This window comes from Drosophila melanogaster, chromosome X (genome assembly GCF_000001215.4).
Source record: "Drosophila melanogaster chromosome X".
Lineage (NCBI taxonomy): Eukaryota > Metazoa > Arthropoda > Insecta > Diptera > Drosophilidae > Drosophila > Drosophila melanogaster.
The window spans coordinates 16,348,080-16,371,994 of NC_004354.4; the positions used below are offsets into that span (position 1 = coordinate 16,348,080).

Sequence of the window (23,915 nt, forward strand, 5' to 3'; positions counted from 1 at the left end):
GGAAATCTGGACTACTGTCTATTAGTTTAGACGTATCTTCTAGATATACTCGAAATTGGCCAACATTATTACGAAATGCCTGCTCTACTTTTAAAGCGTTGTTTTGTGCTATACCCTCTTTTTCAGGGTGACCACGTATTTCAAGGTTTAATGTAGGGGGAGGGTTTGATTTAGGGACAGTGTTTGATTTAGGGAAAGTGTTTTCTACCGACTCGCCCTTAATTTTTTCATTTTTATTTTTAATTTTTTCTAACACCATCATTATTAAATCATACTGCTTCGCGTTAAAATATTCATGATCGACAACGCCGATCTTTAACAAATTGCTATGATTAGCAATGAAACATTTTTGAAGCTCATTTAATTTTAGAATTTCTACATCTGTTAATGTTGGTTTTACTTCCAACTTTCTAATTTCCAAAATAATTTCGGACTGCTTCTTAAGGAATTGAATAGTCTTTTCTGACATCATTTTGAAAATTTTTTGTAATTTCTTAATATATATAGTACGTGTATATGTATTTTATATGTATTTATATATATATGTGTGTTTGGATAAACAGAAAATTCTTGTTTTGACTTAGCTGATGTCGTTGTTGTTGCTGCTGCTGTTGCTGCTGTTGTTGCTGCTGTTGCTACTGCTGTTGCTGCTTCTGCTGCTGCTGTTGTTGCTGCTTCTGCTGCTGGTAGAGGCTCCTTTGAATTTGACTTCCTTCTCTTCTTTAAGGCTCCGTCGATGTTTAAAGATGATTTTTTTTTTTTTTGCACGTTTTATTATTTTTGTAGTCCAGTCAGATTTTTTGTTTTTTAGCCATTTATTTCGGCATTTATGCTCTTTTGGCATATACACTGCACTCTATTTATGAGCTGATTTAATGCTATTAGAGCATTTATAAGGCACTGTTTTCAGGCACTTTTTATTTAATTTATGCTCTTATGGCATATACACTGCACTCTATTTATGAGCTGATTTAATGCTATTAGAGCATTTATAAGGCACTTTTGTTATGCACTTTTTAATTTCACAATTGCTGATGTATGGCCTCAAGCACGCCTTACCACAATTTATAATGGTACACAAAGCAACCTTTAGCTATAGACTATAAGGTGCTTGTTTTAAAACATAAAAGATTCTTTTGTATCTTTTGCTTTTTATATTTATACTCTGTTCCTTACCTTTGGTAGGGGGAAACAAGAGTCACTTATTTTTGCTACCTTTAGCTGTAAGATGCTTAAAGGAGCTGGCCTTTCTCTGAGTTCCTTACCTTTGGTAGGGGGAAACTGCAGAGTCGATTAAAGGCTCGATTGACCAAATGTAAAATCCCAAATAAGAAGACTTTACTCGTTGAGTTTTTGTAAGAAACTGATTTTATTTGGAAATATCTTCGGTTTAAATAGGTGACATGAGAATCGCATCTTAAAGTAAATGGCCTACGCAGAGGCCTAAGTAAATAGTCCCCGCCTTATCGAGGTCCCACGCTCGGGCACATCTGCCTATCTTGAGCGGCGAGGACCTTATCTGTGGTCTCCCACTAAGGGACTATTTTAGGAGGCGGGGAACGATCTCAAGTGACTGACTCATGTAGTGTGCACTTAAATTACATGTTTTTGAGCAATGCACCCATGTCGCCTTAGATAACAAAATCCTAAATATAATTTATCGCTCTCGATTCATTTACATAAGATATGAACGGAGCCCAAAATTGTAAGTCTTTAAATATATTCGTGTTCATGTGTGAACAGGTAGAAAAGCAGACAACAACAATCAGTCAATTGCCTAAGCTTATTAATTTGTAAATCTATTTTAAATACAATATCAAGAAAACTTATGTTCGTTTGGTTTCAAGTTAGTTAGTTAGGAATTCTTCAGGTCGGGATTTATTTTCCTATCTACATAAGGTGAGTTATAATAAAAGCTTTAAGCTTCTTCGATTTGGTTGGTATGCTTAGTTTTGCTTTATTCAAAACTAGGAATACTATTTACATAACGAATTTTTGAATCGCACTTCAAAACAAAAGATAAAACTGGTCACACTTTAATATTTCAGTTATTCAAGTATGTAAACAATGGAGCAATTTTTAAGCTAAACTTTTAAATAAAATAGTCAATTTATTTTTTTATTTCCTCACAATTCGAAATACACCGCAGTGTGAACGCCCCATTTGCGTGGATTTAGTATTTTCTGTACCCACATTACGGCCTGGCAACACTGGCACTTTCCTCAACAGCTGGCTTATCTTATCTGCTTCTGTGGTATTTTTTGGGTACAATTCGGATATTGCATTGTTAATCTCGGTTTATTGAGTCCCAGTGGCCGTGATTTGTGCATCGACCAGTTGGAAGAGAGGGAGCAGTTGATCTGCGAATAGTTCCACGCGCTGGCACCCATAGTTTGTATGCATTGCACTTAGTCTGGCGATCGGTTGGCGAGGCGAGAAACAACCTGTGGCAGCCAGCGGATGAGAACTGGATTCGATAGGAATCGACACGTTTGGACCGGACAGGATGAGCTGCTTTAGTGCGATGAGTGCCCCGCTGCTGGGCGAGATGGAGCAGACCATTGGTATGCTGGAGCGCGGCACCATCGTGACCAAGTTGTATGGGAAACAGCGTCGTCCGGATCGCCGCCACCTGATGCTCATACGAGAGACACGACAGCTGCTCTGGGCAACGGTGGCCACACAAACGCCACGCACCGACTACGAGGGCGCCATACAGCTGCGGGAGATTCGCGAGATACGGGTGGGCAAGCACTCGAAGGAGTTTCGCCTGTTTGCCGACGACTGTCAGCGCTTCGAGTCCAGCAAGTGCTTTGTCATACTGCACGGCAATCACTTCAAGCTGAAGAGCTTCTCGGTGGTGGCTCTGTCGGAGATCGAGGCCGACAATTGGGTGCGGGGATTGCGTTACATGGTTAAGGACACACTGGGAGCACCCTATCCCTTGCAAATTGATCGCTGGCTGCGTCGCGAGTACTATCAAATCGAGAATGTTAACACGCATTCCGCCAAGGCCACGGAACAGTCGCCAGCCCAGGTGACCATTAAGGACTTTAAGCTCTTTTTGGCCGGAGTTAGCTGTAAGATGACCACCGGCAAGTTCATGGAGCACTTTACCGAGGATGTGCGGCGCAAGCACGATCTCAAGTTTGATGATTTCTCGCGGCTATATCAGAAGTTGCTGCTGCCCAACGGATTTGCCAGCGTCTTGTCCGGATCGGGAGTGGCCAACTTTCCCTATTCGGAGGACCAACAGGTGGTGCGACCGGCGGAGCTGAAGCAGTTCCTCGAGACGGAACAGCGCGATGTGAGCGCCAGTGAGATCAGTAGCGCAGCCATTGCCTCCTTCATTCGGGACTTTGTTCAGGACGTGGAACGTGATGTTCAGGAGCCGTATCTCACCTTCCCGGAGTTCGTCGACTTTCTGTTCTCCAAGCAAAACGACCTGTGGAACAGCAAGTACGACCAAGTGTTCATGGACATGAACCTGCCGTTGTCCTCCTACTGGATCGCATCGTCGCACAATACCTACCTGACGGGCGATCAGTTCTCCAGTGAATCCTCCTGCGAGGCCTACGCCCGCGCTCTTCGCATGGGCTGCCGTTGCATCGAGTTGGATTGTTGGAACGGGCCCGACAATCTGCCCTACATATTTCACGGCCACACCATTACCTCCAAGATCAAGTTCATGGATGTCATCAAGACGATTAAGGATCATGCGTTCACCAGTTCCGAGTATCCGGTAATATTGTCCATAGAGCAGAATTGCTCCCTGGAACAGCAGCGGAATATGGCGCAGGCCTTGATCGAGGTAAGTTGACCTAATCGAATCTATTAATAACAACAATTTATATATTCCATGCAAACAGGAGATCTGCATGTTTGCTTTTTGATTCATTCGCTGTAATAATGAGTTCTTTTATGGCTTTCTGTGAGATTGCCTAACTTAATATATAATTGAAATGGATTTTGTATATTTCGATAGTTGGGAATATGTATGACAATATGAAGAATTCGCTTTTTATTCGTTTGAATCTAATTATAAATGTAACAGAGCAATATTTTTAGTTACTTAGATTTCAAGACGATGGTAATTAGATATTTCTTGATGCTTTAAGTATTAATCGCATAAAAATCCATTGACTTATACCTTTTATGACCCATTACAGGTTTTCGGGGATATGCTGCTTACGCAACCTTGTGATCGAAACGAGCAGCACTTGCCATCGCCATACCAGTTGCGTCGCAAGATAATCCTGAAGCACAAGAAGTTGCCGCAGTTTGACGACATCGCGAATGGGATTTCTAGCACGGGTTCACTGGGCCATAGATCATCGTTGGGCGGAGCGGGCGGTGGAGCGCATGGGGAGAACGATGGCGAGAATGTGCGCAAGGTGTTCAAGGAGGGACTGCTCTACTTCAAGGATCCGGTCGATAAGTCCTGGAATCTTTATCAGTTCGTTCTGACCCATCAGGAGCTAATCTACTCCTCTGAGATCAACGAGTCACGCAACGGAAACTCCGAGGATGATGACTTTGGGCTTTCTTCGTCGTGCTCCCTAAACAGCAATATGCAGCAAAAGCAAAAGGATACCTCGGCCAACGATGAGCTGCACTTCGGCGAGAATTGGTTCCATGGGAAACTTGAAGGTGCGTTTATTGGTTGACATATATGCAGTATATTCCATTTGTTTCGTTAACAATTTGCATTTTAGGTGGCAGAAAGGAGGCTGATGATCTACTAAAGAAGTACAAACACTTTGGCGATGGTACATTTTTGGTTCGGGAATCGGCCACGTTTGTGGGAGACTATAGCCTTTCGTTCTGGCGACGTAATCGCCCGAATCATTGCCGCATCAAGTTAAAGCATGAAAATGGATCGATCAAGTACTATCTAGTGGAGAATTTTGTATTCGATTCACTGTACTCACTGATCGTTTATTATCGCAAGAATATGCTGCGTAGCTCAGAGTTTTCGATTATACTGAAAGAGCCAGTTCCGCAGCCGAAAAAGCACGAGGATCAGGAGTGGTTCCATCCGAACACCACCAAGGAGCAGGCCGAACAGGGTCTATACCGGCTGGAAATTGGTTCGTTTCTAGTGCGGCCATCGGTGCAGAGCATTAACGCTTTTGTCATTTCGTTCACAATCAATCGAAAGATCAAGCACTGTCGCATTATGCAGGAGGGACGCTTGTACGGCATCGATACAATGAACTTCGAGTCTCTGGTCTCGCTGATCAACTATTATACCCGAAATCCACTCTATCGCAATGTTAAGCTCAGCCATCCGGTGTCGCAGGAGCTGCTGCGTCAGGCGCTAGCGGAGGCGGCACAGGGTGATCATAGTGGCGGTCACGATGACAACGGTGCCTCCAACTACATGGGCTCCAATCTGGAGGAGAATGTCACGTGCAAGGCGCTCTACAGCTATAAGGCGAACAAGCCAGACGAACTCTCTTTTCCCAAGCATGCCATCATAACGAATGTCCAGAGGGACAACTCGATGTGGTGGATTGGAGATTATGGTGGCATGATCAAGAAGCATCTGCCGGCAAACTACGTTAAGGTGAGATGCATATATAGATTTATTTGAAATTCAACTATATTCAACTCTTGAAAATTCCAATGTCTAGGTTATCGATTCAACTACCGAGGACTACAATTCGCTGAACGAAGAGGGCACGGATGGACGCACCGATTCCATTGAGATTTTCGGAGCTGTTGCCTCGCTCTTTGAGTCCAACGATCCGGGGATTATTTTCAAGCTGCAGATACAAACGCCAACGATGCAGAATCCGTTTGTGATTGGCTTCGACAATCAGGAGACGGCGTACGAGTGGATAAAGGCAATCCAGGAGGCAGCCCTTATCGCCAGTCAGCTGGCATCGGAGAGGCGGAAAAAGGAGCGCACTGCCCGGGTGGCCAAGGAGATGTCCGATCTGATTATCTACTTCCGCAGCGTGCCGTTCCGCGAGCACTCGTGGATATTTCAGGAAATGTCGAGTTTCCCCGAAACGAAGGCCGAAAAGCAGTTCTTCCAGCAGAACACACAACTGTTTCTCTCCTACCATCGCAATCAGATTAGCCGAGTGTATCCGAAGGGTCAGCGCCTGGACTCGTCGAATTTTAATCCCATGCCATTCTGGAATGTTGGATCCCAGATGATCGCACTGAACTATCAGACAGGCGATAAGGCCATGCAGCTGAATCAGGCCAAGTTTCGGAATAATGGACAATGTGGCTATATCTTAAAGCCATCGTTCATGAAATCTGACAGCTTCAATCCGAACAATCCGCTGTGCGATGGCCTAAGCGAAGTTAAAGTTAGCATACGTCTGATAGCCGCACGTCATCTATTCCGGGGCGGCAAATCGAACAATCCGCAGATCGTGGTCGAATTGATTGGCGCTAGCTTTGATACGGGCGTTAAGTATCGCACCAAAGTCAATGAAAATGGTTTCAATCCGGTGTGGAATGAATCGTGCGAGTTTAACGTGCGTAATCCACAGTTTGCGATCCTTCGCTTCGAAGTGCAGGACGAGGATATGTTCGCCGAGACGCACTTCATCGCCCAGGCGTGCTATCCGCTGACCTGCATTCGCCAGGGCTATCGCAGCGTCATCCTACGAAATAAGTTCAGCGAGGAGCTGGAATTATCGTCCCTGCTGATCAACATTAAGATAGCAAATGTTACCGCACCGTAAGAGGATTGCTGAGTTAGCTGGATCAATATCAATGATTCCAAATCGAGTGTTTGCGAAAACAATTGCGCTAGATCAAAAGGAAAGCGAACTTAATTCGCAAAAGCAATTTATCAACAACTTGTACATAAGAACATTTCATCGAACTATGAACCTGATTCTCTCACTTGTAATTTGTCTAAAAAGCTTAGGATCTGAAACGTATGATTTAGATTTAGATTACTTTCTATACACATCAGCAGTTATGGTTAGTTCATACTATACAATGAGTATTCAAATGGTAACAATGAATTCTGAACTCCTGGAACTGAAATCAAGTTTATGTAATCCGTATAATTTGTACACTTTTCCATAACACTAAGCATTCAAGTCTGTTGTCCTCTAAATGTTGTATTTGTGCGTGAGATTGATTCAGGAGAATAGAATGATACGAATATGTTTTAACTATTCGTCACCTCATTATAAGCATAAGCAAACCAGATTTGATTTGATTTCGATTTAGGGAACTTGAGCTATTTCCATTTTACCAGTTTTACCATCAAAAGTTAAGTACATTAAGTTGATTCCAAAATTAGAAATAGAAACAATTCATAAACAGCTCAATTGGCATCAATTTAATGGGCATTTGATATTCAGTTTCAGGATCAGCTTTTCATAAGTATTATATTACAATCTTCTTAAAGACTTTTAACTGAAGAAAATAGACCACTTTCATATGTTATCTGGAAAACTATTTTAGACCTTTCTCTTAGCACAAATACTCAAACAGCATTTCAATCATTTAGCATTTACCTTTTTTATTTTCTCTTTTAAAGCTTAAAGTAATAATACAATTTATAAAAAAAAAAGGGCAAAGGAAATTTAAACCACTTTGATTACATATGTCTTCCAGTTGTTTAACAATTACGATATACCACATAATTGTGTCTATGTTATTTAACCACGATTGTTGTAGCTAATGTTACAAAAACTAAAAGTTTGCAAACAATATTAAAATAAAATGTAATTATTCAATTACATTTAAATGAACGTGCCTTAAAATTCGAAATGATCGAAATTTTAAATGTTTGAACGTTAACTATTGAAGTACACCTGTTGCTAAAATAACAAATATTTGAAAAATAATAATATAGCTCAAAGATATCTATTTTTTATAAAATCAAAGTTCTAACTTAGCTTCTTCTCTAAACTGCGAAATCTAAATATCTAAAGCCTAAGTTCAATAGACGTATTATTACTAAATGCATTATATAATTTATATATCTAGATATTCATAAAATGCACTAGTCGATTTAAGAAGTGGAAATTGTGCTCCCTATGCGAATCATTTAGGATTTTAATCTGAAACTATTTGCATTCCATACGAATGCCCCACTGAAACGATCGATATCATTTGTCTTGCACTCGCATTTAATTATTTAACAAACATTCTGCTGTTTCCATTCGCACAATAGTTCTAATTTGGACATTTTGCGCGTTTGAGCGCATTAGCAAATCATGCTTAGTATATATGTATGTGTATATGTACCCAAAATGTATTTCATTTGTACGTTCCGTTTTTAAGTGATTTGTATCTGTACGTCTAATAGATATTTTCAACTGTTTTTGTAATTGCCTTATAATTCAGTAAACACACACCATACGTATACATTCATAATTATTTAATGCCAAATAAATGTTTATCCGGCGTTAGCTGTCTATATATATACAAAGTTGTTTCTATATGTTGGATTTCTGAGAATTGAGGAAGCCACCGAATGAAGTAGTTATGTTATATACCCTTAAACTCACGTACAGTTTCAACCCATTAGAAGCATTTGGAGTTTTCGTTTCCAACTTCCGGCTCACAATGAAATAAGCGACTATCCCTTTCTATTTCATGGTATCTTCGTATTTTCGTAGTCAAAATTTTACTTTTATTCTGATATTTATTGGACAAATGGTGAATGTGAGATATATGATTTACTTGTATCTAAAACTCGCGTCTGTGGTATTTGTCGGGATCGAAATATGATGTGACCACAACGCGGTCGCTGAATTTACGTCCAGTAAGTGCTTGCTGCGCCTTCTGACAGTCGAGAACCGAGTTGAATTCGACAAAGACCTTGCCGCAACCGGGAACTTCGACGCCCTCGATGGGACGTGGAATTTCCACGCTCCGCACGACTCCGTATTTCGTGCACTCCTCCTTGATGTCCTCCAAGATGTCCTCGTACTCCTCCTCGTCCCGCAGTTCATCGGGCGTGACCATGTTGAGCAAGCAAAGAACCTCAGTCGGCGGTCCAGAGGTCACCACATTGGACAGGCCCGGCACTTGGAGCATTACGGACTGCGTGGTGTTGGCCGCGTTCTGGGCATTCTTGGCGCCCACACTGGCTCGTTGGACAATCAGTTTTTTGTCACCCAGCTGCATTCCATTTAGGCCAGCAATCGACTACAAATTTTATTAGGAATCGAAAGAGAGTTAGAGTTAAGATTGTGTTTGTTTGCAATTTTGAAGTAGTTTCGTACCTGATCTGTGATGCTAAGATCGACATATTCACAGAAAGCATAACCCTTACTCAACCCAGTAGCGGCATCCTTAACCAGGTTGAAGGCTCGTAGCTTGCCAAACGACAAAAGCAGTTCCTTAACCTACAGCAGCAGAAGATACAAATGTTTATGAGAATTCGAATGGAAACGTTTCAATGTTGAACCAACCTGATCGTCATTCAGATAGTTTGGTAGACCTCCGATGAAGATTTTGTGAGGCGAGTCCGGAACCACTGTCGAAATAACTCCACTGGAAACTGGAATGTGGAATGGTGGTTATTTGATTAGACCGTGTGCCAATGAAAATTAGGATATTTGTTTACTTACCAACAGCGGGCTTAATTGCCGGCGTATCTGTTATACCCGGCATGGGCTGGTAATCGTGCGGACGCCTAATCTTTAAGCTCTGCCCCTTCAAATTGATGCCATCGAATGCCATGGCCTGGGTGGTTTCATCAATCGATCGGAATTCGAGGAAAGCAAAGTTTTTGTCCAAGTTAATTTGGCATGCCAAGACGGGACTGCCGGCCGCCTGGGCGAGCCCAACTAAATGCATCTGTTGGTTGAAGAACTCCATCATTTCCTCCTCGGTGACGCCAAACGGAATGTTGCCAACGTACAGGCGACGCGCCTGTCGGGTAATTGTCGATCCGACCACGGGCACTGCCGTTTGTGGTGTATCCGGCACAACGCTTGCCGGGATTTGTCCGGACGCCTGCATGGCTTTGTATTGCATCGGGGTGATGTGCTCGAATCCCGGCGGCGGTACATCCCAATAAAGCGACGGCTTGCGCCTCGAGTTCCGGTGATGGCGTCGATCCCTGGAGCGTTCGCGATGGCGGTCCCGAGAGCGGGAACGATGTCGGCGTCTCTCGCGATCGCGTTCACGGTCTGCAAATACGATAGGAATTAAATATGTTGATTCTCCAATCGCTATTTTCGCAAATGTGTCCCGTCCCTGTCCACCTCACCCAGGAAGAGCACACAAATTTAGCCATACACACGGGCACACGCGCATATGTAAGCCATGAACAAGGACACATTTCGGTGTATGGTGTATGGTTAGAAGCATTTATGGTCATAAGAACTCGCCTTTATTGTCGATATTCACATATTTATCTTCAAAATTCATTTCCATCCCGAAATGCACTGTATTCTATTAAAAATAGACTCAAAACTCAACGTATGTACGTATGTATGAATGTATGAATGAGCGAAACATCGAAATAGAAAAAAAAACAACCGGTCTAGAATGAATGCGATTATTAACAAAACCCTAATTCAACAGACCTTTTTTACATATAAAAAAAAATGAAACAAGGAGCAGGCTGCGTTGCCGCGATAAACAAATTCAGTTGCACATTTTTCACTTTCTTTGCATACATTTATAGTTGTATGTATGTATGCATACATATATATACATAAACATCTATTTATGCACACTTGGGCATCAAATTCAGTGCGGCCCTTTACTTGCTCTCTTCATTGAACTCACCATCATATCCCATTCTTGTTGCTAAATAAAATTAATATTTCTTAACACGAAAACAATTTTAACTCTTTAAAATGCCGAAGAAAAATGTGTCCCTCTATTGCGTATATTAACGCAAATATAAAAGAAACGACTTAAAAAAGAACACGTGAAAACTGAGAAACAATGGAATGGACCACCGATAGCCGAGGGCTAACAGTGCGACACTGGCAGTTTCGAAGTGTCGTTGAACGATTTATCGACATAAATTTCACTTGTAGGGTGTCCATTACTGCAAAATATTTATATAAATTATTATACATAATCATACATAATAATATAATAATAATAATATACATACATACATAAAAATACACGCTTAAGCGACATCTGACATATACGATTCTGCAACTATTCTGTACTCCCTAGTTTGTTAATCAACAAACGGTGACGTCACACTCAATTGTATACCACCTTCTCAAGCATGCTGTATTTGTTTTGTTTTGATTGAGAGAAGAAATACCGGTGTTTTTGTCAGTTAATCGATTATATTATGAGCATTAAGATATATTTACCGGTCAACTATTATTACCTCAATAAGTCAACCAATTTGTACGGCCAAGTGCAAATAAATGAAGATAATGTCGTATCGTATTACGTGCTGGAAGCATCAGATTTGGAGTTCAGTGACAAGGCCATAAATCATGAAAAGGGCAATCTGCGTTTCCTGGGCTCTATTCTCAACGAGGATTTCAATGCGGACCAGAACCAATTTCTTAAGTTCAATATGCGATTGTGTTTCACATACAATAGCAGTCAGGCGAATATAACACTGGTTTATTTGGGCATTACGCCCGAATATCTGAAGCACATTAAAGTGATTCTCTACGACAAGCAAATGGTACGAAATCTGTTCGTATCTGGTGAATCTGAAAATAGGCGATCTTTGGAATACAATGATAATGATAGCACCGATTGCGACTTTCTGGAGCTCTCTAGACTGAATCAACCAACTGCTGACAACCAAAACAAGGCAAACAATAATGCCAACAAGAGTATCCAATATGGCTTAACACTCATTGCCGATTCTCCAATTAAGATATTCGAATATATGGCGGAAAATGTATTTATCAACAGCATTATGGTTCACACAACTATTTATAAGCATTTCAAGGAATGGCAGACAGCATGTGATAAAAGGTAGTTGGGTTAAATCGATGATGCTAAATATCATATTACTATTACTTAGTTTCTATCAAGCAGATCTCGACCGGCTAATATAGTTCTTGATAGAATACTGGGGATTATATTGATGCTAATACTATTTACGCTTGCCACACAGCCTGGTGATTTTCTAATACAAATATCTCATGTATGTCCGCCATACAAATTTGATTTTACATATGTGACATTAACTTATTGCTTATCTATTGTAGTACGTTATTGACGAATTGTACGGCCTGTTGAAAGTATTAGAGGGCAGTCCCATTGGCCTCAAGCTAAATATACATTTAAATAATTTCTTTCTCGACTGCTTCAAATATCATATTGAGCTGTGGTCAACATTTTTGGGTAAGCTTTTGGGTCTACTTAAATGCATGATAAGATTGATAACATTGTTCTCTTACTACAGATTTCATTGAACCTTTAGTACGACAAGTTTTCTTGGCCATTGGAATGATTGGATGCTTGGGTTTTACATTCCAGATAGCCTTACTAGTGGACTTAATATCCGTTATTGGCTTACATTCACATTGCTTCTATATTTATACCAAAGTGTAAGTTTCTGCAATATATATTGACCGCTTTCAAACAATAATATTATTTTCATAGCCTCTACAATGTGGAAAGAAGAGGTCTTTCTGTTCTATGGCAAGTGGTTCGAGGCAATCGTTACAACATTTTAAAAGGTATGTTTTAAGGTTTTTGCCAATCTAAGCACTATGTTAAGTTTTACCAATTCTTATACTTTTCAGGTCGCACTGAGTCCCACAACTATATGAATCGGCAATTATATCTAGCTACCATATTTTTCTCGGCTATTCTGTTTTTGTTACCCACTACCCTTGTCTACTATATAGTTTTTGCTGCTGTAAGTTTAATATATAATCGTTGAATTTCGCAATAATACAACTTTCTTTATAGCTGAAGGCGCTCACATTTGCTACTCTAAGTGTCTTTCATTTTTTGCGAAGAAAACTGATGTATCTCCCGATTGAAGTCTGTATAAAACGGTTATTAAGAGGATGTCATGAAATAGGTAATTGTGTAAAGAATGTGGATGCACAAAATGATATTTATATAATGATTTTTCTATTGACTCGCAGATTGTATTCAAATCAAAGATGTTTCACATCACGAAAGGGCTTTCCTGATGCACAAACAACAGAAAATCAACGTGACAGTGTATAAAATTACAACTTTATAATCCTTGCCATATATGTAGAATATATTTAGAAGTAAACATAACATGTTTTAAAAGTACATTTACATTTTATTTATTGAAACTTCATTTGTTCATTTGATGTTTTTTATTACTATCAATACAAAACAAATCGAATCTAATTATCGATAACAATTTTCAATCAGTGTACAAGGTCCATAATATTATAAAACTTATACCAATTATTTTTAACCCCTTCCAAATGTTTAATTTTTCTGTCTACTCGTTTTTTAAACTTTTAAAAAGCAAGCTATATTCGACATCTGTGTTTTTTTATCTACCGATATTACGTTTGTTCCATTCCATACATACCCAAGTAGGCATTGTGTCACCACCTATGCTGTGTACGTATAATACGTTTATCTGCTTTGTTCCATTACATTCAGTTTTTCGATTTTGACGACGGTTGTCAACGAGTTGTAGCAAGCACATTTTAATAAAGCGAAAGGAAATAATAATATTTAAAAAATGGAAAGTGCGGGGAAACAAGATAATAACGCCACGCAACAGTTGCCGCAGCGACAGCAGCGGGGAAACCAGCAGGCCAACAAAAATCTCGGCAAGCATAATGCACAAAAACAAAATGATTCCGCGGACGGAGGCCCGGCTGAAAAGAAGCAACGATTCGGTGGTCCAAATGCCCAGAATCAAAACCAGAACCAGAATCAAAATGGTGGTGTAACGGGCGGTGGTGGTGCAGTTGGTGGCCCCAATCAAAATAAGAATTTTGGAAACAACAAGGGTGGGTTCGTTGGAAACCGCAATCGCAACAATAATCGCGCTGGAAACCAAAACCGGACTTTTCCAGGCAACAACAATCCAAATGTAAGTTATCTAAATTCGATATAGTTGATTAGATTATCGCGGGCAATTAATTGTATACAAATATTAGACATTTTTCGGGCAACTGACCACATACATCTTTAATCAAACATATGCATGCATATAATAGCCGTTACTGATAATTGTTGCAAATATTTTATGTACAAATGCCCAAGCAAGCATATATGTGTATATACATATCGAATACTTATAAAATGAACACTTGTAGCTAAATGTGCAGGGGCAGGTACATACATACACGAGTAGAAAATATGTATGTACATATGTATAAACGAGTAAATGTTCTTGACTTTTCTAAGAGAAAAGAATTAACATTATTTATTGGGCCAATATGTATTTGTACCCACCTTAAGCTGCGTAAGTCATCAGTATTTTCCCGCTAATTAAATAATCTTTCAAAACGTTCATTTTAAACAGTAGAGTACGCATGTATTTCTATTGAACTATCACTAATTTTATGATTCCCAAGTACTTGTTTGTAATATACATATGTTTAGAGAACAGTACACATATAATTGCACATTCCTTGTTATTTGAAAAGGAAAACATTACGTTTTTATAGGAATTAGTCACTACCTACAATACATTCTGGTAAATTATAGTGCTCAGTGAAGCAATTAAATGGTTTGCTTATTGATTACATTGACGACGAATGGCTATAAGCATTATGAAACGGACCGACTTTGGCTCGTATAGTGGACTGCGTTTCAAAGTATCGCGTGCTTGAACTACAAATACTAAAATTAATCAAATTGCTTAGCTTAGTCTATAACCTGTTTACCCTGGCACTTATAGTACAAAATGTTTCGGATAATTGGTGCCAGATAGTTTTCATAACATCCAAGGGATGGTTTTTGAATTGCCTAGAAACTACAGATGTTTTGGAAAACCGAAACTAGATTCCAATGACTTCTATCCTTTTGCTGCTAGAAGAAACTTAACTTAAGTGTACTTTGCTGAGTGGATGTATCAAGGACAAACCCGTTTTCCAAACAACTAATATTGAGTACTGCACTGTAAGGCTTAATGAATTTATATATAATCTTTAAAGGGATGAAAAGAATGTTTATCTCATTAGAACAAAGACCGTATTTAAATTCACTTCTAGTTGTCAATTTATATAGGGGAAGTTAAATAAGGGAGGCACGCCTGTAGAGCCGATTCAATCGATATCAGTTCAGTTTGTATTCAAATGGTGTAACTGAATTGAAATGACGGCACTGCAGATGTGGCTCCACATATTAATTGCATATTGTACTTATTCAAATGTATAACACAAATATAGCAAAAGCCCAATAACGAAACATCAAAGGCGGACGGCCCTAATGCACTTGCTAAGAACAATGAACCGGCAACTGCAGCTGCTGGCCAAAATCAAGCGAATCAGAACGCCAACAAGGGCCAAAATCAACGGCAAGGACAAAACCAAAATCAAAATCAAGTCCATGGTCAAGGAAATCAAGGAGGACCAGGAAATCAAGGGGGAGCAGGCAATCAAGGAGGCCAAGGAAATCAAGGAGGAGCCGGAAATCAGGGAAATGGTCAAGGATTCAGAGGTCGCAATGCTGGTAACAATCAAGGTGGCGGTTTCTCCGGAGGTCCGCAGAACCAGCAGCGTGACAACCGAAACCGGAGTGGTCCACGCCCTGGCGGAGGTGCTGGTGGCGCGATGAACAGCACCAATATGGGTGGTGGTGGTGGTGGCGGTGGAGGCGGTGGTCCGCGCGGCGGTGAAGACTTCTTCATTACCCAGCGGTTACGCAGCATTTCTGGGCCCACCTTTGAACTGGAACCGGTGGAAGTGCCCACGGAGACGAAGTTCTCTGGACGAAATCGTCTCTATGTGGGCAACCTGACCAATGACATCACCGACGATGAGCTGCGCGAGATGTTCAAGCCATATGGCGAGATTAGCGAGATCTTCTCGAACCTGGATAAGAACTTTACATTCCTAAAGGTCGACTATCATCCCAATGCCGAGAAGGCTAAACGCGCCCTGGACGGATCGATGCGAAAGGGTCGCCAGTTGCGTGTACGATTCGCACCGAATGCCACCATTTTGCGGGTGAGCAATCTCACACCGTTCGTTTCCAACGAGCTGCTGTACAAGTCTTTCGAAATCTTTGGTCCCATCGAGAGGGCCAGCATCACCGTCGACGATCGTGGCAAGCATATGGGCGAGGGCATAGTTGAGTTTGCCAAAAAGTCATCGGCCAGCGCCTGTCTGCGGATGTGCAATGAGAAGTGCTTCTTCCTGACTGCTTCCCTTCGACCGTGTCTGGTTGATCCGATGGAGGTGAATGACGATACCGACGGACTGCCGGAGAAGGCGTTCAACAAAAAGATGCCCGACTTCAACCAGGAGCGTAGCATTGGTCCGCGCTTCGCCGATCCCAATTCGTTTGAGCACGAGTACGGTTCGCGCTGGAAGCAGCTGCACAATTTGTTCAAAACCAAGCAGGACGCGCTCAAACGCGAACTGAAAATGGAGGAGGACAAGTTGGAGGCTCAGATGGAGTATGCACGCTATGAGCAAGAAACTGAACTGTTGCGTCAAGGTCAGTATATAGTATGTCACGATTTAGGCGGGTTTTCCAAATGCCAACATCATTTTAACAATTTGCATATTTGATGCCTGATAAATCGAAGTGTTAAAATGGTTAGGGTAACATATTTAAATTGATCCTTTGCACAAATTAAAACGAATCCATTCCGCTTTGCGTGTTCCTCAAACAATTTCCTAATAACTAATGCTATTTTATGCATTCACAAAGTATTTGATTGGCAGCGGATAATTTCTGTGCAAGGGCATTTCTTTTAAAAACAAGAAAATTAATAGCTTATTTGCTATTCATTCTGTTTGTATGACAATGACTTTTTTGGCATAGGGTTTTCTTGATTTATTTTTGATTTGGGAGCGGATCTTAAAGCGGTCGTTAAAGAATCCAAAAACATTTCATTTATGCCACTCCGTTTCGTACTTTTTCGATTCTGCACACACACATCACACTTGTAATTGCTGTTCCCTGGGATTCTGGGATAATGGAGCTTACTTATGACACCTAAAATTAATATTTGGGAGATCTAAAATCAAACTTTGTTCCCTACTAAGTACATACGCTTCCCTTGCAGAGCTGCGAAAACGCGAAGTTGACAACGAGCGCAAGAAATTGGAGTGGGAGATGCGCGAGAAGCAGGCCGAGGAGATGCGCAAGCGCGAGGAGGAGACCATGCGACGTCATCAGACCGAGATGCAGAGCCACATGAATCGCCAGGAGGAGGACATGCTCCGTCGGCAGCAGGAGACACTGTTCATGAAGGCACAGCAGCTCAATTCGTTGCTGGATCAGCAGGAGGGATTTGGTGGCGGCGGCGGCGGTAACAACTCCACTTTTGACAACTTCGCTGGCAATAGCAATTCGCCATTCGAGGTTTTTAGAGGTAAGCGATCGAATAGCCCACATTCTCGATGATCACCTAATATATATGCTCGATTTTTGCTTTCGCACAATAGGCAATAACAATAACAATTCCACAATGATTGGAAACAATGCTGCCCCCAACACACAGGTATGTCCACATCCTAAATACTATCCAACGAAATATTCAGTAACCAATAGATCTGTGGAGCTACAAGAGCTACTGTCTATGATACCCTTCATGAAACTATAACCCAATACATATACTTTTCTCAAAGTTAATATAAATTATTAACATACTCCTCTGGCAATTTATCAGATCAGGTCTATTTCGAAAAGTTACAACAGTTTTTTTTTTTTGGGGGGGGAGGATGAAGAGATTCTAACGAACTTAATTGATTAAATGGGGCGGAAAGCAAATTTATTCGATGTTAAACAAGAGAATTATACCTTTAAAAACGCTGAGGCTAAGCGTTAACAATCATTTGAAAACTTCAAAGCTGGGATTTGCATTCATCTCTGCTCTTTGCAACTAAATATGTACCGAGTGGCTAAAGAAAACTGCCACCTTTTTTTGTATTAGACAATGAAATTGATTGATTTTGTACTCAGTTCATCCAAATGGATCGGTTCAATGTGATTATTTTGATTTGCTGAAATCGCAAAGTCAAAAGAAGTCGCTACTCACCGCGAAATAATTTAACATCTTAATCTTAAATGCAAGTTTATCTTTCGGGTTTGGAGATTGTGGTAGTAGGCACTTCTCATTTTGAACTAGAGGTTCATAAAACCTCGGAACACATTTGTGTTATCTTCTACAAAGAGTAGCTATCACCTTTGTGAGTAGCTATCTGTCGAAAACATTGGAGTGTTTCGTAAGACAGCAGTTACAACATCCTTCGTCCAATGGCGAAATCTTCGTTAACTTCCATCTGCTCGAAGCTGTTAGTTTAAACAATAGTTAACTATGCCAATTACTTGAATAGAAAAAAAAAAGGGTTTTCATGTTTGCTGGTAGCTGCTTTCATCAGCCATTCTGTTTATAACTGCAGGTCTGGGGAAAAAAAAATATAAATTATATATAAAATCTGGAATGCATTTAAGACTTGCGGTTAGATGGGGGGGCGCTTCAAGCTTTATATGTACTTTATTTGATTTATTTAATCATAAAAACGAAGTCAATTCTTTGTGCATACAAATCAGAAGTTGGGAATCGAGATTTGAATCGATATATTCGAGTTTGGGGGCTATGTGCTTAGTTATTTAATATTTGGAGATTGGGTGTGGTGGATGGCCACAGATACAAATTTTAACATAATTCACCCTTTGTTCTTTTTTTTTTTTTTTTGAATTGGGTTCCTCACGGCTAATGCAACACTCAATTGAACAATTGTATTTCCTTGCTTGAATAGGACTCCTTCGCTTTTGAATTTGGGGTTAACAATATGAACCAAGGCGGCAATCAACGTGGAAATAATGGCGGAGGAAATAATGTCCCATGGGGACGTCGACGTTTTTAGACACTGGATCGATCGAACAATATACATACATATAAGGATGAGATTTGACGTACTCTCAAATATTTGATTGCGTTTCACATTTTAACTTGGCTCGCTAGTGCGCGCGATCAGAATGAACTTGCTTAAAAGGATCCCTTTTTATCGCATGCACCCAAATATGTTTTGATTTAATATTTGGTCAATTATTATCAATCGTCTATCGATCCTAAAATTTTAAGAGTAATGACACGCAAAGGATGAACCTTACAAAAATAATAGTATACAATCTGAATCCCAAAATGAATGTGCAACAATGCTGCACCGAAAAGAAAAACGAAATCATTGCGTACATATACTTAATCATAACGATAATTTAAGATTATGTATGCGGCGAACTACATTCTCCAGTAATTTAATTCTTTTTTGTCCACCATACAAATTAAATATACATAAAGATATATTCCAAATCGATTTATTTGAACATGAAAAACGCAATATTAATTCAAAAGAAAAGAAAAGAAAAAGAAAGTTAAGAACACTTCGAGAATCTGGTGAGTATTCCGGATGAGCGCATGGACTTGATCTGGATCTTGGTCTGGATATCTCATCTCATTCGATGTCCACTAATGGATGATCCTTCTGTTGTGCAGAACTATTCTAAGCTTTCCCACTATTTTGTTAATGATTAACAAATAAAATGATTAACAACTTTTTTTTCTGGCTGTAGTCGAATCGCAACTCAATTTTTTTTTTTATTCAGTCTAAATAATGTTTTTATTTTTCTTCATATGTTTTAGTATCTATTTCAAGTATTTATCGGAAGAATTAAATTAATTTCGGTAATATGACATGTGTAAAATTTTGTGTAATTTTCATTTTTTTTTTTTACATTTTGTCTTTTACCCCTTTGTTTTTTGTAAAATATTCTTGCTATTTTGTATTTGATAGTAATATTTAACGGAATTGCATATCTTATCTAATATGGAATTTTCGGGAAATGATATTCGATTTTGGGAAAAATGCAAGGGAAAATCATTCAAACGCTAGTGTATTTTGGATATACATTTCTCACCGATTTTGGATATTATCTCAAGTACAACATTATTTAGGATAGATTTTGATAGTTTTACGCCGTTTTCTTGCAATGAAACCGACAATCTCAGACTTTGACCAAAATTTGATGAATAATACTTTGTGTTTTATACCCGTATACCTTTCATGTTGCATAAATATACATTGGCATACCTACAAAGCAACAAATTTAAATGTAGTTGTAATTAATTGTCATGCTAATAATTTAATTATACTTATATAAATATATATATATTAGTATGTTCAAAATACTACTACTTTAATCAAACAAATATGGCACTTTGAAAGCAAACATAAAATATTTACATTTTGATCAGTTCTGGGTGTTGGCACCGAAAATTAATTTTAGTAAATTAATAAACAATTCGAAGTGTATAGAATATCTTTAATTTTTTTCAATTTTGATGCAAATGAAAAATAAACGGAAATTGACTTCCAAATGCGAACATTACAATGTTATACTGGAATGAAGATGTCAACTTATGATATTCGGGATTTATCTGTACTTATTATATTAATATTCTTATACCCTTACAGAAAGTAATTTTGTCACAAGTTGCAACGCATCAATGGAAAGAATTCTTAGACAGCAATTCACCGTAGCAAATTTAACTTTACTACAGTTTATTCGGTTTTTTTTTTTTGTTCGATTTTTGAAGTACTCACCAACAAGTGAGCGATCGCAATTGTCGAGTACCTCGACTAACAGATACCCTGTATTGTGCTATGCAAGCTGCTACAGTTTCCGCGCTGCATAGGCGTCTGGAAATCCGCATGCTTAATCCCAATTTCAAGCTGCTATAGACATAGAAATATCGAAGTCCAACATACGGACAATCAGACCAGAAATCCTATCAAGAAATAAATTCATATCAACTAATCCAGTATACCCTTCTACTCCGCGAGTAACAGGTGTATATGGACTTCCCAAAGATAAAACTATCGGATGAGTTCTTTCTCTTGAAATTTGATTTATTTCTTTGCTGGTTTTCGTCCAATTGACAAACAATTTGGGCACAATATTTTTTTACTTTTTGTGCAATTATCAAGACAGTGTAAATATACAAATTTGTAACCTAGCAAACATGTGGAAACATGAAATTTTGGCTTTCGTCATTTTGGAAATTCTGAATTTTAGTAATGGGATTTTATTAATTACCAAATTTTTGCTCTCGCATCGTAATATTCATTTGGATAATATATATATATATATCAATATATATATATATCTGCTGGAAATCATTTCGGAGGAACTAAGGAAAAAGAATTGGCACACAAAGCAATATGTAATCTATATTGGTTTCAGTGCAATCAATAGAATCGATTTTGATAGTTGATATTGTGGTTTCTGGAAAAAGATGGGGGATGGGCGCGAAAAGTGGGCGGTGTGTTATGAAGAAACAACGTCTGGCGATTTTCCATGAAAAATGCTCTCTGAGAAGGATGATTATTTCAATGCAATGCCATGGCGAATGGGAAAAGGTAATGCCTGCCCTTGTGAAATTTTAAATTTATTTTAACCCCATTACAGCTAAAATAATTTAATTATTTTTATATTCAAGTTCTTTTACAGGTTTATTTAATGAATGTACGAAGACTTGCATCGTATTGCATGTATAATACAATAACATTGGAATCTCTTTAGATGGAACATCGCTCTATTGCACTTAGTGTAATATTGTGAACTGAAAATAATATTTCAACTACGATTTTTGGGATAATGTCTTCTTATGTGGCACAGTTATCGATATAGGGTTCAAAACTGATTTCTTTTGTCAGCAATTTAGTGCAAATTGAAACATAGCTTTGTTGTTTGATAAGTATATTACCTTTTGGGTGTAAACTTGTGTTTTTTTTTTTATTACACCCAGTCTAGTCTCTCTGCGTTTTTGTCCTTCGGGAATATGTGATTGTTCTTCTCTTCTTTTTTTTTCAATCTTTCAAAACAATCTTATATATTTAATAAAAATCAGACTGGTTTCAACATACTATATGTTTATAAGTCATCAAATTGCTATTGCTTCCAGCAAAACGGCATTAATGAATGTTTAATGTATGTTTTATAGGCAATATTGTGTGGAACTCCCAGTCAAGTTCATTATCATACGTGTAAATTATGCAAAATATTGCCATATCAGTGGGCGAAAATGAAAAGTTATCTATGAGGTTTATAAAACTTAAGCATAAAATAATGATGTTTTATTCATCTTAATTTGAAGTACAAATTGGTAGAGGCTATTCCAATTTTCTAAAAATGAATTCTATGATTCAGTCCTGCGATTCAACGATTTAAAACTACAAAACTGGATGGTTTTCGTCTCGAAAAGTAAATGGAATATTTAATCTATCGTTATGTATAATGGTTCGACCATCAAAAGAGAAAATATGTGGCCAATATGGCATTTTAGTTGTTTTTTTTTTTTTTAATAATAAATGCTGGGTAGTCGGTTTTCTTCGTTTTGTATTTTGTTCAATGTGGAATGAGTGTTTTCTAAAAGATCTCATTGATTTGGCGTAAACCCTTTATCAAATCAATAATAATAATATATATTATTTAGTCTGATAATATGCACTGCATATTAAGATACAAATATACTTTGGTTATTTAGTGTAGTAATTAATTTCGTTCGACGATAATCTTAATCAAACATACGATAATCGCGTATGAGTATGATTATTTCTTTTTATGTATTCAATCGAAAATTGATCTTCTGTGTTAGATTCAAAAGGTTTCCTCAGAATTTTTGGCTAGTCTTGTCTACATAGAAAATCTACAAATTTGTAGTGTGCAAAAAATTACGAAAAATGTTTGTTTTGTTGATGAAAATCTTTGCGTGTGGATTTTTGGGTTCGAACCGGCGTTAATAAGCTCTTATTTCGATGAAACTCTTCAGCTTTGGCCGAAGATGAAATATTTTCAAGATCGCAAAACGGCGTCTTTGCTCGCAAATGAAGTCCAAATCGACTGGCAGCAAAGCGCTAACGTTAATCAGGTAATCTATGTTAAAATGAACCCCCAACACTTTTAAGCTATAAAGTGTTTCTTAAAGTAAAATTACCATTGTTCGATCAACGTTGCTTGGTTAACTAAGATCCTGCAACGTGGGCTTGCTGTCCATTTTCCGTTTTTTTTTTTTTTTATTTATTATGCAGCACTTTATTAACCACGCGCTGCATTATTGAAATATACTCCCTACCAGAATTTTGAACTAATCCAGTTTGTGTTTGCAGGAGATCAAACGCCTTGACGGTCCTATAAACGAGATTACTTCAAACTTCAGCCCACCAGATTTGGATTCGGATATAATTTTAGTGGCATTCGTATTGGAAGAGTTCTCATCTCACGTGTTTTATACGAAAATTGTACAGAAATGTGAAAGCTTTAAGAAACGCACACAGCTTAATGCTCGATCAAATATTATTAAAAAATGCATAAGCAACTTAAATTGGTTAATTGTTTTATGATTAATTCGGGGATATGGAACTGCAATGAGCTGAAATGAAAAGCTTTGAAGATTTAAAAAGTATTAAAACATATAAGCATAAAACCCTTTCAAATAAAAAAGGTTGTATCCAAATGTTCTAAACAAAGTTCTTTTGATCGTAATAATCATTCTAATAGCTTCGTTTTATCGCATTATTTTAGTAAATTTATTTGATCTAACTCGTATCTTATTTAACGGTATCATTCAACAGCTGTTTACCTATGCTACCACCAATCTGGCAACACTGCAAAACCGATCTGAAAACATATTTTTACGCAAGTCAAACTGGCACTTGAATCTATAAATAGCAATCAAAAAGAAAGCTAATAATTTAATATAGGTGAAAAACAGGCAATTTATTTTTATTTATTTTTATTTATTGTTATTTATTGTTACGCAAGTCTAACTGGCATTAAAATCTATAAAT

At 38.6% G+C, this 23,915-nt stretch overlaps 4 protein-coding genes across 11 annotated transcripts, besides 1 other annotated feature; 3 read left to right on the forward strand and 1 right to left on the reverse strand.

Moving 5' to 3' along the window:
- Positions 1 to 1,742: part of a mobile genetic element that runs on past the window's edge.
- A 493-nt stretch (positions 1,743 to 2,235) lies between these two features.
- sl (small wing) lies at positions 2,236 to 8,403 on the forward strand. The gene is made up of 4 exons (NM_057378.3): positions 2,236 to 3,811; positions 4,170 to 4,650; positions 4,716 to 5,569; positions 5,637 to 8,403. Exons 1-4 carry the CDS (start codon positions 2,507 to 2,509, stop codon positions 6,705 to 6,707), a joined length of 3,711 nt encoding a protein of 1,236 aa, NP_476726.2. The 5' UTR covers positions 2,236 to 2,506; the 3' UTR covers positions 6,708 to 8,403.
- Positions 8,404 to 8,616: 213 nt separating this feature from the next.
- Positions 8,617 to 10,960, reverse strand: U2af50 (U2 small nuclear riboprotein auxiliary factor 50; the record flags this gene model as incomplete). Of its 4 annotated transcripts, none has more annotated exons than NM_057543.4 (5): positions 8,617 to 9,138; positions 9,216 to 9,338; positions 9,405 to 9,493; positions 9,564 to 10,127; positions 10,732 to 10,960. In NM_057543.4, 5 exons carry the CDS (start codon positions 10,742 to 10,744, stop codon positions 8,677 to 8,679), a joined length of 1,251 nt encoding a protein of 416 aa, NP_476891.1. In that variant the 3' UTR covers positions 8,617 to 8,676. The 4 variants fall into 4 exon arrangements, with proteins under 4 accessions (NP_476891.1, NP_001245710.1, NP_001245709.1 ...); NM_001258781.2 differs by having other exon boundaries at positions 10,732 to 10,906; NM_001258780.1 differs by lacking the exon at positions 10,732 to 10,960 and adding an exon at positions 10,527 to 10,599.
- A 103-nt stretch (positions 10,961 to 11,063) lies between these two features.
- On the forward strand, positions 11,064 to 13,196 carry PIG-Q (Phosphatidylinositol glycan anchor biosynthesis class Q). 2 transcript variants are annotated; one of them, NM_001298394.1, is made up of 8 exons: positions 11,064 to 11,907; positions 11,971 to 12,079; positions 12,144 to 12,279; positions 12,341 to 12,485; positions 12,541 to 12,617; positions 12,684 to 12,799; positions 12,853 to 12,967; positions 13,035 to 13,196. In NM_001298394.1, exons 1-8 carry the CDS (start codon positions 11,261 to 11,263, stop codon positions 13,133 to 13,135), a joined length of 1,446 nt encoding a protein of 481 aa, NP_001285323.1. In that variant the 5' UTR covers positions 11,064 to 11,260; the 3' UTR covers positions 13,136 to 13,196. The 2 variants fall into 2 exon arrangements, with proteins under 2 accessions (NP_001285323.1, NP_652730.4); NM_144473.5 differs by having other exon boundaries at positions 11,195 to 11,907.
- Positions 13,197 to 13,489: 293 nt separating this feature from the next.
- nonA (no on or off transient A) lies at positions 13,490 to 23,468 on the forward strand (the record flags this gene model as incomplete). 4 transcript variants are annotated; one of them, NM_167505.2, is made up of 5 exons in its annotated part: positions 13,490 to 13,975; positions 15,279 to 16,551; positions 17,126 to 17,434; positions 17,508 to 17,563; positions 23,235 to 23,468. In NM_167505.2, the coding sequence occupies exons 1-5, from the start codon at positions 13,619 to 13,621 to the stop codon at positions 23,466 to 23,468; spliced, it is 2,229 nt and encodes a 742-aa protein (NP_727962.1). In that variant the 5' UTR covers positions 13,490 to 13,618. The 4 variants fall into 4 exon arrangements, with proteins under 4 accessions (NP_727962.1, NP_001285324.1, NP_523367.2 ...); NM_001298395.1 differs by having other exon boundaries at positions 18,825 to 23,446; NM_078643.3 differs by lacking the exon at positions 23,235 to 23,468 and adding an exon at positions 18,825 to 20,447.
- Positions 23,469 to 23,915: the final 447 nt, after the last annotated feature.